The following is a 14,819-nucleotide window of genomic DNA, read 5'->3' on the forward strand; positions in this document are numbered from 1 at the left end:
ACAACGAACAAGCTTTGGCCCTGTGTCTGCTTTTGGAAAAGGAGCCCTGGCGGCGACATCGGGTAAGCACTGAACTGCGAGCCACAAGGTCCGCACTTCAAGCCCACTAGTCATTCTGCAGAAGCAAGACGAGGCTGTCTTCTCCTGTAAACGTTTTGGAAACCCTCCACAGGGTGGCTGTGAGTTGCAAGTGACTCGATGGTAGTTGGGTGTTTTCCTGGTTTGTATTCCCTAAAGGAGCCCTGGTACCACCGTGGCTACGTGCTCAGCAACGTGGACCCAGCAGCCACTCAGCAGGGAGAAGACTTAGCCACCTGCGGAACCTTAGGGGGCGGTATTGTTCATTTCTACAGGGTCACATGACTGCAATTAAGACTCCATGGCAAAGAGTTTGTCTTTTTGGTCTGTTTGCTAAGTTGCTGTGCTATCGAGGCCCCACACTTGGAGGGAGGAGAGTCTGATACAGTCAGCATGTCTTTGAGCAGATTACTCATAGCACTGCACCAAGGTCCACGCCATGCATTGCCACGTCCCAGAGACTAGGGGACCCTGCACCTATAATGGCCAACCGTCTCGGGGTCTTCCTGGGGAAAAACCTCCATGCATGACAGACAGAGTGGTAAGTCCAGTGGACAATGGAGGGCCGGCGCTGGGCGCTCTCCCAGATCTCACCTGATGCATCAGTTTGCTTCTATCCTTTCCAGTTATTGTTGTTGTTAAGTGCCGTCGAGTCAGTTCCAACCCAGAGCGACCCTGTATAGGGTTTCCAAGGAGCAGCTGGTGACCTTGAACCACCGACCTTGCAGTTCAAATGACTTTGCAGTCTGACGCATTAGCCCACAGCGCCACACCAGGACTCCGGTTATAATAAATGGGTCACTGTAAATACAGAAAAGGTGCCCTGGTGGTGCAGTGATAAGGCGCTGGGCTCTGTCCTCAGGGTCACTATGAGTCACTCGAGCACGTTAGGGAACCCACTGGGGGCACTGAGAGCCAGCACACAGGCTGGTGTCTGCTTGTCTGGCAGGGGCTGGAAGGACAGAGTCCCAGCCACTGGAGACCCAGCTCTGGGTGGCTAGGGTCAGAGAGACAGAGCACTCCATGTGGGTGGCTATGTCAGAACGACATGACAAAGTGGGACAGCAGGGACATATGAGATCACAGCATCTCAGAAACTACTGTCAAAGAGAAAACCTAACAACACACATTTTGTTTTAGTGCTTTCTGACCCAGGAGACCAAGTGTCCACTCACTGCTAAGGAGGGTCCTGACCAGGGCGGACACTGTCAGTGTCCCCTTCACCCAATGTTGCTTTTCTTCCCTGGCTGGCTGAAACGGACTTTCCCAAGACCTGGACAGAGACTCTCTCCATGAAAGGAGAGCAGGGTTTGGGATGGTGCTGCAGGGTCAGCACTGGACTGCGAACCCCAAGATCAGCAGTTCATGCTCACCAGCTGCTCATTGGAAACCCTGTACAGGGTCGTGAGGAGTCGGAACCACTCGACGGCACTTCACAGCAAGCCAACGCTTGATCCCCAGTGTCTCTCCCTTCTCTTCATCGTACCCAGCTTCTCCAAACCATTTGCTTTCTCTGAAATCAGTATGCTCTTATGCATATGGAACAACTGTTCAGAATAAACTTTATGTTCAAATTTCATTGAGTTCTGATTATAGCTATCTCTCAGAGATATTGTGGATTTGGTTCCAGACCACAGTAAAGTAAAATATCACAATAGGGCAAGTCACATGCAGTTGAATTTTTTTGTTTCCTAGAGCACGTAAAACTTACGTTTACACTACAGTGTAGGCGTCTGTGTAGCATTATAATAAAGTTTGAAATTTTGTGAGAATGACCAAATGTAACACAAAGTGAGAATGTCCTATAGGAAAAATGGTGCCAACTGTCTAGTTTGATGCAAGGTTGCTACAAACCTTCAATTTGTACAAAAACAACTATGCAGTATCTGTGAAGCACAACAGAATAAGGGACGCCTCGAGTTTCAACATTAGTTTTGAGTCAGCTAGAATTCAAAATGAGAAACACGTAGAAGGAAACAGGACATGCTCAGGTTATGTGGTGTGTCCAGACTGGACATGTGGTTCCCCCTGCTGGATGGAACGATGGGCAGTGCAGGTGTCAGGTAGGGAGAGCAGGCCTCCAATCACACTAGGTCTGGCCTCTCTCAGTGGGAAACAAGTCAACCTCAGCAGCGAGGGACTTCAGAAAGAGGGCTGGGGAGAGGAGACTGTTTGCAAAAGGAAATCATGTTAGCTACTAGGAGGCTGAAACCTGAAAGGCAAGACTCCGAGAAACTGTCTCTGGACCCATTCCCCGAATTGGCTCCTTGGGCACTGAGGGGAATACGGCCCACTCTCTGACAAAGGGAAACATGAAGAAGAAGCCAGGTGTGCTCAGGGCTCCACCTCCTCTCCTTTCCCCAGGTGGATGCCTAGCCTCACCTGTCTGTTAATAAGCCTTTCACCACCCTAAGCCTCTTGTCTCTGTAACTGCTTTTGCAAGGGCTAAGTGTTCTTCACAGGCCAGCACACCATTCCAGGGACGACCACTGAACCATGGCAGAGAGGGGAGGCGGGCAGGCCCCTTACCCAGGGAGAGCAGGCTTCTGTAATTCTCCAACATCACAGTCTGGTACAGGCTCCTCTGAGCCACGTTCAGCCATTCCCACTCCTCGTGGGAGAAATCCACCGCCACATCATCAAATGTCACTAAGCCCTGAAAAGACATAAACACAGTGGGAGTCACCCAGTGCTCCTGTGCCTACAGGGCTCAGGGACCGAGGGCTGCCTTGTCTTCACACACGAGCAAGAACCGGTGTGACACAAGCACTTCAAACATTCGCTACCAACGGTGACGCTGTACAGGGTTTGCAAGGAGCAGCTGGGGAGCTTGAACTGCTGACCTTGCAGGGGAGCTCTTGGCTTATAGCGCCACATCAGGACTGGTTACTAGGGAGGAGTAAAAGGGGAGCTTCTGCTTAGGGGGCAGTAAGTGTATGTTAACGATGCTGGAAGGATTTGGAAAAGACCAGCAAGAATGGGTGCGTGCCAAGCATTAACCAATTGGTTAGCAGCCAAGCATTCGACCACTGTGTCCATTTTTGTTGCTGTTACGTACCACACAGTTGGAGGTAACTCAGAACGACCCTGTATAGGGTCTCTTGGAGTCCTGGTGTGGCGTTGTGGGTTAATGCACCGGATTGCAAAGCTGGTTTGAACCACAAGGTCAGTGGCGCAAGATCAGCAACCACTCCCAGGAAACCCTATGCTGGGTCGCTACACACTGGAAGCAACTCGACAGTACCACTGCTTGCCTTTACCAAAATATTCCACCGCTGATGTAAAGTCAACTCTGGAACTAAATCCCCCCACACCCCTTCCCTCCCATCCTTGATAAAATGTTTGGTTTGTCTATGTCATGAATGGAATTACGTCCTACTAAAATATGTGCCAAAGTCCTGGTGTGGCGCCGTGGGTTAATGCGCCACACTGCAAAGTCTGCAGTTCAAGCCCACCAGCTGCTCCTTGGAAACTCTTATACAGGGTCGTTATGGGTTGGAACTGACTCAATGGCACTTAACAATAAAAACAAAATATGTGTCAACTTGGCTAGGTCACAATTCCCAGGATTGTGGAACTGTTCTCCATTCGGTGGCATGTTGTAAACCCTAACCTCTGCCTAGGGTTCAGGAGACAGGATTAAGAGATGTCAAAGAGGACTAGATTTGTGTATCCATCACCCTTTCTCAGTTCACCGAGTCCTGGTGTGGCGCTGTGGGAGAAACACTGGACTGCTAACCATAAAGATCGGGGGTTCAAACCCACCAGCCACTCCTTAGAAACCCTATATAGGGTCACTATGAGTTGGAACAGAATCAAGGGCACTGAACAACAACAACAACAACTTGTGAGAACAAATTTTTGTTTTCTTAAAACCATCCATCCACCTGCGGTATTTCTATTACAGTGTTGTTGTTAAGCACCTGCGTAGTGTTTCCAAGGAGCTCTGGGAGCACAGTGGTTACAAATACTGCTGCTAATCTCAAGGTCAGCAGTTGGAAATTCCCAGTTGTTCTGCAGGAGAAAAATGAGACTTTCTGCGCCCTTTCAAAGGAAACCCTATGCACGGTCGCTATGAGTAGGAACCGACTCCACGGCATACCACCACCACCAAGGGGCAGCTGGTGAGTTTGAACCACTGACCTGGTAGTTCACAGTCCAGTACTTATCCTACAGATAAGTAAGACATCAGTTTTTGTTTGCCGTCCCTCTGAGAAAAGTGGGGTCGGGAGGGACTCGATCATTCCAGTGAAGAACAGATACTGAATAGGATCAAAAAGAAGGTGCGAGGCCACAATGTGAGGAGATAAAAGGAACCAAATCCTGGGACAAGACTGTTAAAACTGAAGACTGGAAAAAACAAAAGCATCATGAAAGTCTGAAAAGCAAGCTTGCACTTCAGAGAGGAGATAGCAACTCACCTGGGGCATGGCTTTAGGGAGCTCACTTCCGGCCCTAGCTGCCTCCTGCTTGCAGAGCTTCTCTGGGTGAAGGACAGTATCCCTGAACGGCAGAGCTGGGGAAGGAGAAAAGACCAGCTAGAGACAGGACTCCAACACAATCCCAGCCTGCTGAGTCTTAAACCACAGCCGTAAATCAGACCTTGTGGCTCGCAGTCCTTATAAATCAGAAAGGGCTCTCACAGGACGAGAGTCAGGTGCTAAGGCACTCACTCACTGACAGAAAGAGACCATTTTCAAAGCAGCTGGGATGGGGTCCTGTCTCTACCCTATAAGGCTCCTATGAGTCAGAATCAAGTCTACTGCAATAGTGTTGCTGTTGTCTTTAACCTTATTGTTAAGTGCCATCAAGTGGATTTCAACTCATAGCGACCCTGTATAGAGTTTCTGAAGAGGGAACTTTTCCGATGAGCTTGAACCACCAACCTTGCATTTACCCACAGCGCCACACCAGAACTCCATTTTCAACCTAAGGGACATCTATAGGAGATTTTCTTTCTTTGAAGAGATTGGAAGTAGGGTGCTGTCTGGTTCATAGTGACAGACAGGTCCCTGGGGGGCACAAACTTTATGCTCCCCTAACTGATCAAAACCCCTCAGTTGAAATCAAATGGATAGCACAAAACAACAAATCTAAAGGTTGCTGGTTCGAACCCACCCAGTAGCACCAAGGAAAAAAGGCCTGGCCATTTACTTCCATAAAGACTTATTAATGTCAAGTCGATTCTGACTCAAGGCAACCCTGTATGATGAGGTAGAACTGTCCCATTGGTTTCCTAGGTTGGACTCTTTCATGGGCGCATTCCACCAGAAAACTCCTATGGGACAGTTCCCTGTAAACACAAGGGATCGCCGTGGGCAAGGGTCTTTCTGGTTGGAGGGGCCCTGAGTGAGCCAAGGTTCCTCCTCACACTCTGCTCCATGCTCCGGGTAAGCTCCCCGACGTTTGGATTCCAGACCCAGCAGCCTCAAAGACCAGAGAAAGTCCCCTCTGCTGGATGCTCTGGCTCAGAGAGCTTCCAAACCTTTAACTTCCCGTCCCACCAGCCTCGAAGTTCAGAGAAAGTCAAGGCTGAACTCCCCAACGTTTGGACTCGGATCCAGCAGCTTAGAAGCCCGAGGTCCTCCAGACTCCCCTCCCTCGCCCTACCTCTCCTCTCCGGCCCCGAGGCCACTGCCCTAGGCTGACACTTGGCTGCGGGGCCGTTCCTCAGGTTCAGCTTCCCTGGAGCACGCCTAGACGGCGCCGCTGACGTCCTCCTGGCCTTGGGGCCTCGGCCTGCCCTGGGCTTGGTACGGCGGCGGCCGCCTGCACCCGGGAGGGACTCGTGCTCACGAGCACGCACGCACCCGTTCCCACTCACTCTCCCCATGTCACACAGTCCCTGGCGGCGGGCGCACACGCGTCAGTAAGGCCAGGCGGCAGGCCACTAGCTCACCCACAGAAATCCTCCATCCAAGTCCCCGCCGGGCCCCGCCCCCTCCGCAGAACCCAATGGGACCACACCAACCTGGACGCCGCGCGTCCGCCGGAAGTGGGCGTGTCCGCACGCCGCAGTGTCCGCAGGGAAATGTAGTCTCAAACGGGAATACGGCAGCGCCGACGGGAGCTCAGCTAGCAAGGCGCGAGTCTGCTGCCGGCCTAAGTAGGGCCTCTCCGCCCCCGGTGTGTGTGTGTGGGGGACCTTCCACCCGGCTTTCAAGAACGAGCCGGAACCCAGCCGTAAGCATCTTGTTGTTAAGTGCCTTCAAGTAGGTTTTCATAGCGACGCTGTAGTAGGTTTCCTAGGAGTGGCTGGTGAACATGAATCGCCGCCCTTCAGTTCCTGGCGTTTTATCCCATGGCACCACAAACGCCGTCCTAAGAGGCTTCTGGGAGTCGGCATCGTGATTGGAGCGTGCAGGTAGTTACAGGGAGGGGCGGGGCCGCTGTACGTCGAGGGTTGGATAAATTGGCGTTTGAGGAGGGTAGGCACCTCGGTCACCTAGGCTAGCTTCCGGCGTGGTGTTATTTCCACCCTAGAACGGAAGGCGTGCAGAGGCCAAGCGATGGCGGGGGCGCGGCAACATTTAAGTCTTTTGATTGCCTTAGTAGGTGCCTGATTTGCCTCATACTATTTCTCCCCACTCTGATCTAATTTTTAAATACCTTATGATTTGGATGATAGTATATAAAGCAAATTAGTTTATAATTCTTCATACGTGTTTTGGGACATTGATTGCAATGCACACAATATAACATCACTCTTCACACTATCTCCCTGTTTCTGTTCATCGATCCTTTCTCTGCGTTCTGAGTTTCATTCATGAGCACATGCTGCCATTTTTATCTTGTTTGCTTGATTGTCCTAAAGGAGTATGTAGTTCACTTCATAGCATGTATATGGTTTGGCTGAAAGTTGAGCCTTGAGGATGATTTCAGTTCCGGGCGTGAAGGGTGTTCACCTCTTCTCTTCTGAACTTGACATCTTTGAACCCATAAGGTTGTGGGATTGGTTTTTGGTACTCCCCGCATCCCCCCATCCTTCCTCTACACAGACCTCCACCACCCTACTCTATCTAAGGAGTTCTGGTAGCATAGTGGTTACGAGTTGGGCTGCCATTATCAAGGTCAGCAGTTCGAAGCTACTAGTCACCCCGCAGGAGAAAGATGAGACTTTCTGTTCCAGTATAGATTTACAGCCTTGGAAACCCTATACAGGGTCACCATGAGTCAGAGGGACTCCATGGCACACAGCCACCTGTCCACCAAGATGCTGTACTTCTCATTCTGTTGCCTTTGAATTTCAATGTCCTGTGTGGAAAGCAGTCTTCCCTGCAAACTTTCCTCTAGCCTGGAATACCTGTTATCTTTTCAGAGAGGATTGCCCACCCTCCCAATAAAAAAATACCCCTTTAAAAAGCTCTGTTAGTGACCTCCAGCAGGATGGCTGAATAGGCAGGAATGTTACAAAGACCCTCTAAAAAAAAAATATGAGGGACCAAATGAAACAGATACAGCTGGTAATCCTGGAAAGGATGAAGTCGTAGATTGAACACTGACTAGAAGATGCTGAACAGGGCAGTGAGAGAGGAGACAGACAGGTGAATTGTTGGATGAACTGATTCAGCCTGGCTGTCTTGAACTTTCCCACACAGCATTCTATCAAGATGGCCTGGCAATGAGAAAGGTGCAATCCTCTTGTTCCCATGCTTTCCTGGGTATGAAAGGCATTAACAGCTTCAATCCTGCCCCACCCGCTGCAGGACCGTGCTGTTTTGAGTCAGGTGCTAGGTGCACTCCCCTGACTCTGGAGCATATGAACTCCACTTCTTCCGACCAACAGAAAGTCCAGTGTCAATTCACAGCCAGCCCTTGGACAAGTGGGAACTCTTATAACCAGCCGCCCTCTGGGCCTGAAAGACCCTGACCTCAGCCATGAACTACTTCCAGACTAGGTGTCCTGACCATAGACAACACCTAGGTCTACAGGAACTCCATCTAAAGCTGGCCACGCCAGTCTCTTTTCCATCCCACAGCATGAGCCTTGTATGGGTTGGTTGGACCATCAACGACCAACAACAGTCAACCCCACCTTGAAGTGCGCTACAGAAACAGCAAACAGAGCTGAGCACGCTTCCATCCTCTGTCACACCCAGCAGAGGGCAGGTGATGAGAGCCTCAGAACACACCAACATAAAATCATCAATACAAATACAATGTCTTGGAGACAACAATTTCAGTTCACATAAAGAAACATAACAGAGTGGCTCAAACACATGACCAGAATGCAGAGCCAGAAAATGTTTCTGAGGAAAAAAAAAAGGTATTGGAAGTATCTGATAAAGAATTCAAAACAATGATATTTAGGTACCTTCAACAGATTGGGAGAAAGTTTGAAAAAATTGCAGATAAAAGCAAGATAAATACAGAAAACAAAACAAAACAACAACAAAAAACTTAAACTTTAGAACAATTCAGGAAAACACTGCAAGAATGAATGAACAAAAATAAATGAAAAACCAGAAACCATACAAAAATTGCAAATAGAAATCCAGAAGAGTAATACTAAAAGTTCAAAAAGTGATAATACATTGAAAGGGCAAAAGAGTAGATTGTAATGAACAGGAGGCCAAACTAGTGAGCTTAAAGACAGATCTCTCAATAGTAGTCTGCGAGAATGATAATCAGAAAAAATAAGAAAAGAAAAATCCAAAATGAAAGCCTAAGATGTATGTGAGAAACCTCATAAAGAACACCTTATGTGTGAATGGAATTCCAAAACAAAGAGACAAAAAGTACAGAGACAACTGTCAAAAAGTTGTTCAAAGAAAACTTCCCTGACATCATGAAAGACAAGAAAACAGGCAGTCTAGAAGGTGAACGAACCCTAAACAAGATTGACTCCAAAAGAAAACCACCAAGTCATATAATCAGTTTTTCTAAAACCAAAGACAAAGAAAGACTCGTGAGCAGCAAAGGAAAAATGAAGAGTTACATATAAAGGAGAGCCAATAAGACTAAGCTTTGATAGCTCAGCAGAAACCATGTGAGCAAGAAGGCAATGGGATGACATATTAAAACTCTAAAAGAAAAAAATTGCCAACCATCATTCATATACCCGACAAAATTGGCTCCCAAATACGATGGTGAAGTTATGACATCTCCAGATAAACAAAATGAAAGAACTTTGTAAAAACCCGATCAACTTGATAAAAAATACTTAAGGGAGTTCTTTAGATAAAGAACCAACAATAGAAGACAACAAACAACTTCAGATTAACATACATGACAACACCACTCAGAATTCAACCCAGATATAGAAATATCCAAAGTAAAACAAACCTACAAGATGGAATATAGGGGACACCAGAGATACCAATTTATAAGGAAGACAATTACAAAACAAAAACAGGGAATAGTGTAGTTATGGAACGTCCAAATGGCAAGGAAGAGTCAATTTCAAGACAGAAGAGACTGTTTTAAACTTGGGAATAAATAAAATACATGGTAACTTTAGGATCAGCACTGGACCATGAACCACAAGGTCGGCAGTTCAAACCCATCAGCTGCTCCTCAGAAACCCTACATAGGGCTACGAGTCGGAACAGATTCGACAGCGCTTAACAACAACATGGTAACCTCAAAGAAAATAAACCTCATCAAAATAGAGAAAAAGGTTTTCACACTAAAAGAAACATACCTTGATGGTTACCAGTGGTGAGAGGGGAGAGGGAGGGTTAATTCACTGACTAGAGAGTTTGTTGTTGTTAGGTGCCATCGAGTCGGTACCAACTCATAGCAACCCTATGCACAACAGAACGAAGCACTGCCCGATCCTGGGCCAACCTCACTACTGTTGCCATGCTTGAGTCCACTGATGCTGCCACTTGGCCAATCCATCTTGTTGGGGGTCTTCCTCATTTTCTCTGACCCTCCACCTTACCAAACATGATATCCTTCTCCAGTGAATGGTCCCTCTTGACAATATGTCCGAAAAGATTTACAGCCTCGGAAACCCTGTACAGGGTCGCTATGAGTCGGAACTGACTCCATGGCACATAACACAACAACATGAGAGACGAAGTCTGGCCATCCTGGCCTTCCAAGGAGCACTCTGGCTGCATTTCTTCCAACACGGATCTGTTTGTTCTTTTGGCAGCCCATGGCACTTTCCATATTCTCCTCCAACACCATAACTCAAAAGCATCAATTCTTCTACGGTCTTCCTTATTCACTGTCCAGTTTTCGCATGCATATGAGGTTACTGAAAATACTGGTTATATAGGGACTAGTAAAACCCCAAGACTGGGGTGGCTTTTGGTCACCCTTCAGATATGGAACCCACCTTTTCTCTCCTACCCACCAGGAGACAGGGGTGAGGACCAAAGAGCACACCAACATAAAATCATCAGTTAAATATAAATACAACACCACCACAATGTCTGGATGACAACAATTTCAGTTCACGTGAAGACACGAGAGAGTGGCCCAAACAAGTGACGACAATGCAGAGCAAGAAAATGTTTCTGAAGAAGAAAGAATGATATTTAGGTGCCTTCAATGGATTTTCACCAGAAGAACTAGATGGTGCCTGGGCTTTATTGATTTATAAATAAATTTATTTCTATTTACATATAAATAAATAAAAACTGGGCTTACTGGTTAGCGAGAGACTGGCGGAACCGGAGACTGTGGCCCTTAACCACTCTTCAGGTCTGGAAGCACTTACCCTTGTGGTCCAGTTTTCGTGTTTCTTGGCTGTGATCTCGATAGAAACAGACCTCCAGGACTTTCTTTTGTGAGCCATTGGGTGAGTTACAACCGACCACCCTTCAGTTAGCAGCGGATTTCTTATTGATGTACCACCAGGGCTATCTTAGCTTTTACTGAATTGATTCTAAAGATTAATCAAAAGGACCTAGACTAGCCAAAACAACTTTGAGAAAGAGGATAATAATGGAAAACTAACACTGATTTTAAAACTCATGATGAAGGTACAGGAATCAAGATAATATGTGGCTAGCATACAGCCAGACATGTCAGTGGCATCTTAGAGTCCAGAAACAGACCAACCATATATGAATAATTTGGAGTCCTGGTGTGGTGCTGGGGGTTAATGCACTGGACTGCAAGGTCGGTTTGAACCGAAAGGTCGCTGGTTCAGGTTCACCAGCCACTCCTCAGAAACCCTATACAGCACCACTGTGAGTCAGAACCAACTCGATGGCATTTAACAACAATATGAATAATTGTTTTTGTTTTTTTACAAAAGTGCAACAACTTGTTTTTTCCCAGGAAATTGAATACCCAGGTACAGAAAAAAAAAGTTAGCTTCTACCCATATCTTCATGATTGCTAGAAGCAAAAATGACTTGAAATATGTTTACTGATGAAGATCAAAGACAACCTCCAGGGTAAATTACACCTCAATGTAAAGAAAACGTAAATCCTCACAGCTGGACCGATAAATAACATCATGATAAACTCACTCACTCAAGCATCTGTACTACAAAGATCCCTAGGAGGCTAACTTGGTTCCTCGCTGCTCCCCATGGTCCTGAAGATCTGCTTCCATGATCATTACAACCAAGAAAACCTCGTGGAGGAATTTCACTCTGATACGTGGGCTAACCACAAGTAGGAATCCACTCAAAGGCAGTCCTGGATGTTGTTACATGCCATTGAGTTCACTGACTCATGGCCACCCAAATGGCAGAGTAGAACTGCTTCATAGGGTTTACTGATTGAACAACTGATCACCAGGTCTTTTCCCAAGGCTGCTGGGTGGCTTCAAACCGTCAATTTTTCAATCAACAGCTAAGCACTTAACCATTGTGCCACCAGGGCTCCTTTTAAGATTGCTGCCAAGAAAACCCTATAGAGCAGTTCCACTCAGTAAAACAGGAGTTCACCATGAGACAGACTCTCCTTGATGGTAACTGGAACATGCAGTGCCTGCCAGAAGTCTCTCCAAGGGGCACGGAAGCAAAGCAGGGAAGGACTGTGCAGGAGCTAAAGCTTAAATACTGTGAGTTTCTCAAGTGTGTTGAGTTCACAGGCCTCTTCCCTCTGACTGTACCTATTCAATTTGTCTGAAAATTCGTATTCATTTTTCAAAGTCCAACCCATATAGCATAGTCCTGTTGGTACAAGAGCCAACTGCTCAAGAGGACCCTAGGACCATCAAGGGAAAGGACCATGAGCACAATGTGGAACCCTATCCAGAGAAGCAACCACACCAGAGATGAAGGCAGAAATTGGGACATGGAGAGAGGGAGCAGCTGAGGACTCCAGACTCATGGAAAGAGAAAGGCTGTATGCTGGTGGCCAGGAGGCAGGTTTGCCGAATGTGCCCTTGGGTTGTTTAAATTATTATATATTCCTGAGTGTATTTGTGTACATTCCCCAACCCACCCCCTCAAAAACAAATAAACAGAGGGAATGGAAGTAAATCCTGTTGAATGATGATGCACAGAGGAGATTGTTATCATTGCAATGAAACGATGAGTGTCAAACTGATGATCTCCCATGTAAACTATCACTCAATTCAAAATAAAAACTTCAAAGAGTTAAGTGCTCTAGAGGGGATTGTAACCATGGCAATGAAACAATATACGAAAGGATGAATGTAAAGCTAATGTTCTCCCATGTAAACAATCACATAATTCACAATAAAACGTTAAAAAAAATAAATGCTCAGTTGCTAACCAGAAGGTTGGCAGTTTGAACGCATCCAATGGCTCTGCAGGAGATAGACTTGGAGATCTGCTTCAGTAAACCCTAATTAAGAGCCTCTCTGGGCAGTTCTACTGTGTCATGTTGAGTTGCTGTGAACCCAAACCAACTACACACCACTAACTACAGCCCTTATATGAGGGTACGTCTAAAATTGTTGCTACTAGGGTTCCAGTTCATACATGGATTATGCAAAACAAAATGGGTTTCCACATGTCTCTGTCATCAGTGGATGACTACAAATTATTTCAGTAATTGTTAAGTGTCTTCAAGTGGGAAAACAGCCAGGAATATTGTTTGTGGAGGAATTCTTTTCCATGACAATGCACCTGCTCATTGTTCAAGAGTAGCAGGGTTGTCCTAGGAGAATGTCATTGGGAAACCTTACTCCATCTACCTTACAGCCCTGATCTTGTCCCTTCAGACTTCTTATTGCACTCAGAACTCAAAGAACATTCCAGAGAAACACCATTTGAGGCTGAGGATGTCCAAATTGACATTATCACATGGTATAAATGAAAGAATGTAGAATCCTTTGGGGAAGGGTTAGAGATGTAAACACAGCTTTCAGAACATAGACCTAGATGGAAGATATGTCAAGAAATAGTAGCTTCACATTTTGATAGTTTTATTAAAAGTTTCTATGATTTTATAACAGTACTTTTACTTACCCTTGTATCATTTCTCTGAGAACTTTCCTAGACTTCAAAACCATTCAGTATGGAGTTCTTTACCTGTAGAAATTATTTTTGTGAGATACCTTGGGCATTGTAGTGAGTCTAACATGCTATTAAAACTAGACAAAGCCGAACTCCCTGTCACTTACAAAAAATTTAAACCACTTTATATTTGGAAGAGTCTTGTTTAGAAAAAAAATGGACAAGTGTTAATAATGTTGAAAATGAATCACTGGGCTGAGAGTAAGTAAAACCTGTGGAAGCCGGAACCTGTGTAAGGGGGAAAACCTGTCAGAGAACAAAAGTTCACAAGTTTCCCACTAACAGAGAGCAATGGAGAAGTGACAAGGCTGTCCCATCTAAAGTGGAGAACTTGTAAGAACTGGGGGGAAAAGTCCATCCCATTGAGTCCTGGTTCCCCCAAGTCTCACTGTACTTGTGGTCACGTGTTTTTACTTTCATTAAGATGCCTAAGAAAGATGTGAGGAAAAGTTAGGACCCACACCCAAAATGTGTTGATCTCACCAGTCACCATCACCTGAGGCCACATGGGAATTTTTCAGATGGAGCCATCCTCAGGAGTGGTCCACACCTCTAAGACTATTTCCATAGCCTTGCACTCACTACAGGCACGACACGTTTTATTACATTTCATTTATTGTGCTCTGCAGATACTGTTTTCACAGATTGAAACTTTACGGCAACCCTGCATCCAGCAAGTTGGAGCCATTTTTCCAACAGTATGTGCTCACTCCATGTCTCGGCGTTACATTTTAGTTGTTCTCACAGTATTTCCAACTTCTTCATAATGCTGTTGCTCATGTGGAGTTCTGGTGTGGCTCTGTAGGAAAGAACATAGGACAGCCAGGTGTGTTTGAACCACACGGTTAGTGGTTCAAACTCACCAGTCGCTCATCGGAAACCCTCTACTCGGTTACTGAGTCAGAACTGACTCAACGACACTTAACAACATTGCTCACTTACTACACTATAGTGCATTGTTGTTGTTGTTATGTACCGTAGACTCGGTTCCGACGCATAGCGACCCTACACAGGGTTTCCGAGGCTGTAAATCTTTACAGGAGCAGACCGCCTCATCTTTCTCCCGCGGAACTGCTGGTAGTTTCGAACTGCTGACCTTGCAGCTCACAGCCCGATTCGTAACCACTATGCTATCAAAGTGTATAGGTGGCTTTTATATGCACTGGGAACAGAAAAAAGGCCTGGACTCACTTTCCTACAGCGGTCACTTTCCTGCAGCGGTCACTTTCCTACAGCGGTCACTTTCCTGCAGCGGTCACTTTCCTGCAGTGGTCACTTTCCTACAGCGGTCACTTTCCTGCAGTGGTCACTTTCCTACAGCGGTCACTTTCCTGCAGTGGTCAC

At 46.4% G+C, this 14,819-nt stretch overlaps 1 protein-coding gene and 1 pseudogene across 1 annotated transcript in view; both read right to left on the reverse strand.

Annotated features, from left to right (window-relative positions):
- The window catches only part of LOC102841494 (zinc finger protein 28 homolog), a 28,319-nt gene extending 22,408 nt beyond the window's left edge, over nucleotides 1-5,911 (reverse strand). Inside the window, exons 1-3 of the mRNA XM_006868276.1 lie at nucleotides 5,689-5,911; nucleotides 4,500-4,594; nucleotides 2,608-2,734 (exon numbers count right to left, since the gene is read on the reverse strand). Coding sequence (XP_006868338.1) covers nucleotides 2,608-2,734; nucleotides 4,500-4,594; nucleotides 5,689-5,911 — 445 coding nt within the window. The remainder of the gene's footprint in view (nucleotides 1-2,607; nucleotides 2,735-4,499; nucleotides 4,595-5,688) is intronic.
- A 7,751-nt stretch (nucleotides 5,912-13,662) lies between these two features.
- LOC102841876 overlaps nucleotides 13,663-14,819 on the reverse strand; it is a 13,519-nt pseudogene continuing 12,362 nt past the window's right edge.

This window comes from Chrysochloris asiatica, unplaced genomic scaffold, assembly GCF_000296735.1.
Source record: "Chrysochloris asiatica unplaced genomic scaffold, ChrAsi1.0 scaffold00116, whole genome shotgun sequence".
In the NCBI taxonomy this organism is placed as follows: domain Eukaryota; kingdom Metazoa; phylum Chordata; class Mammalia; order Afrosoricida; family Chrysochloridae; genus Chrysochloris; species Chrysochloris asiatica.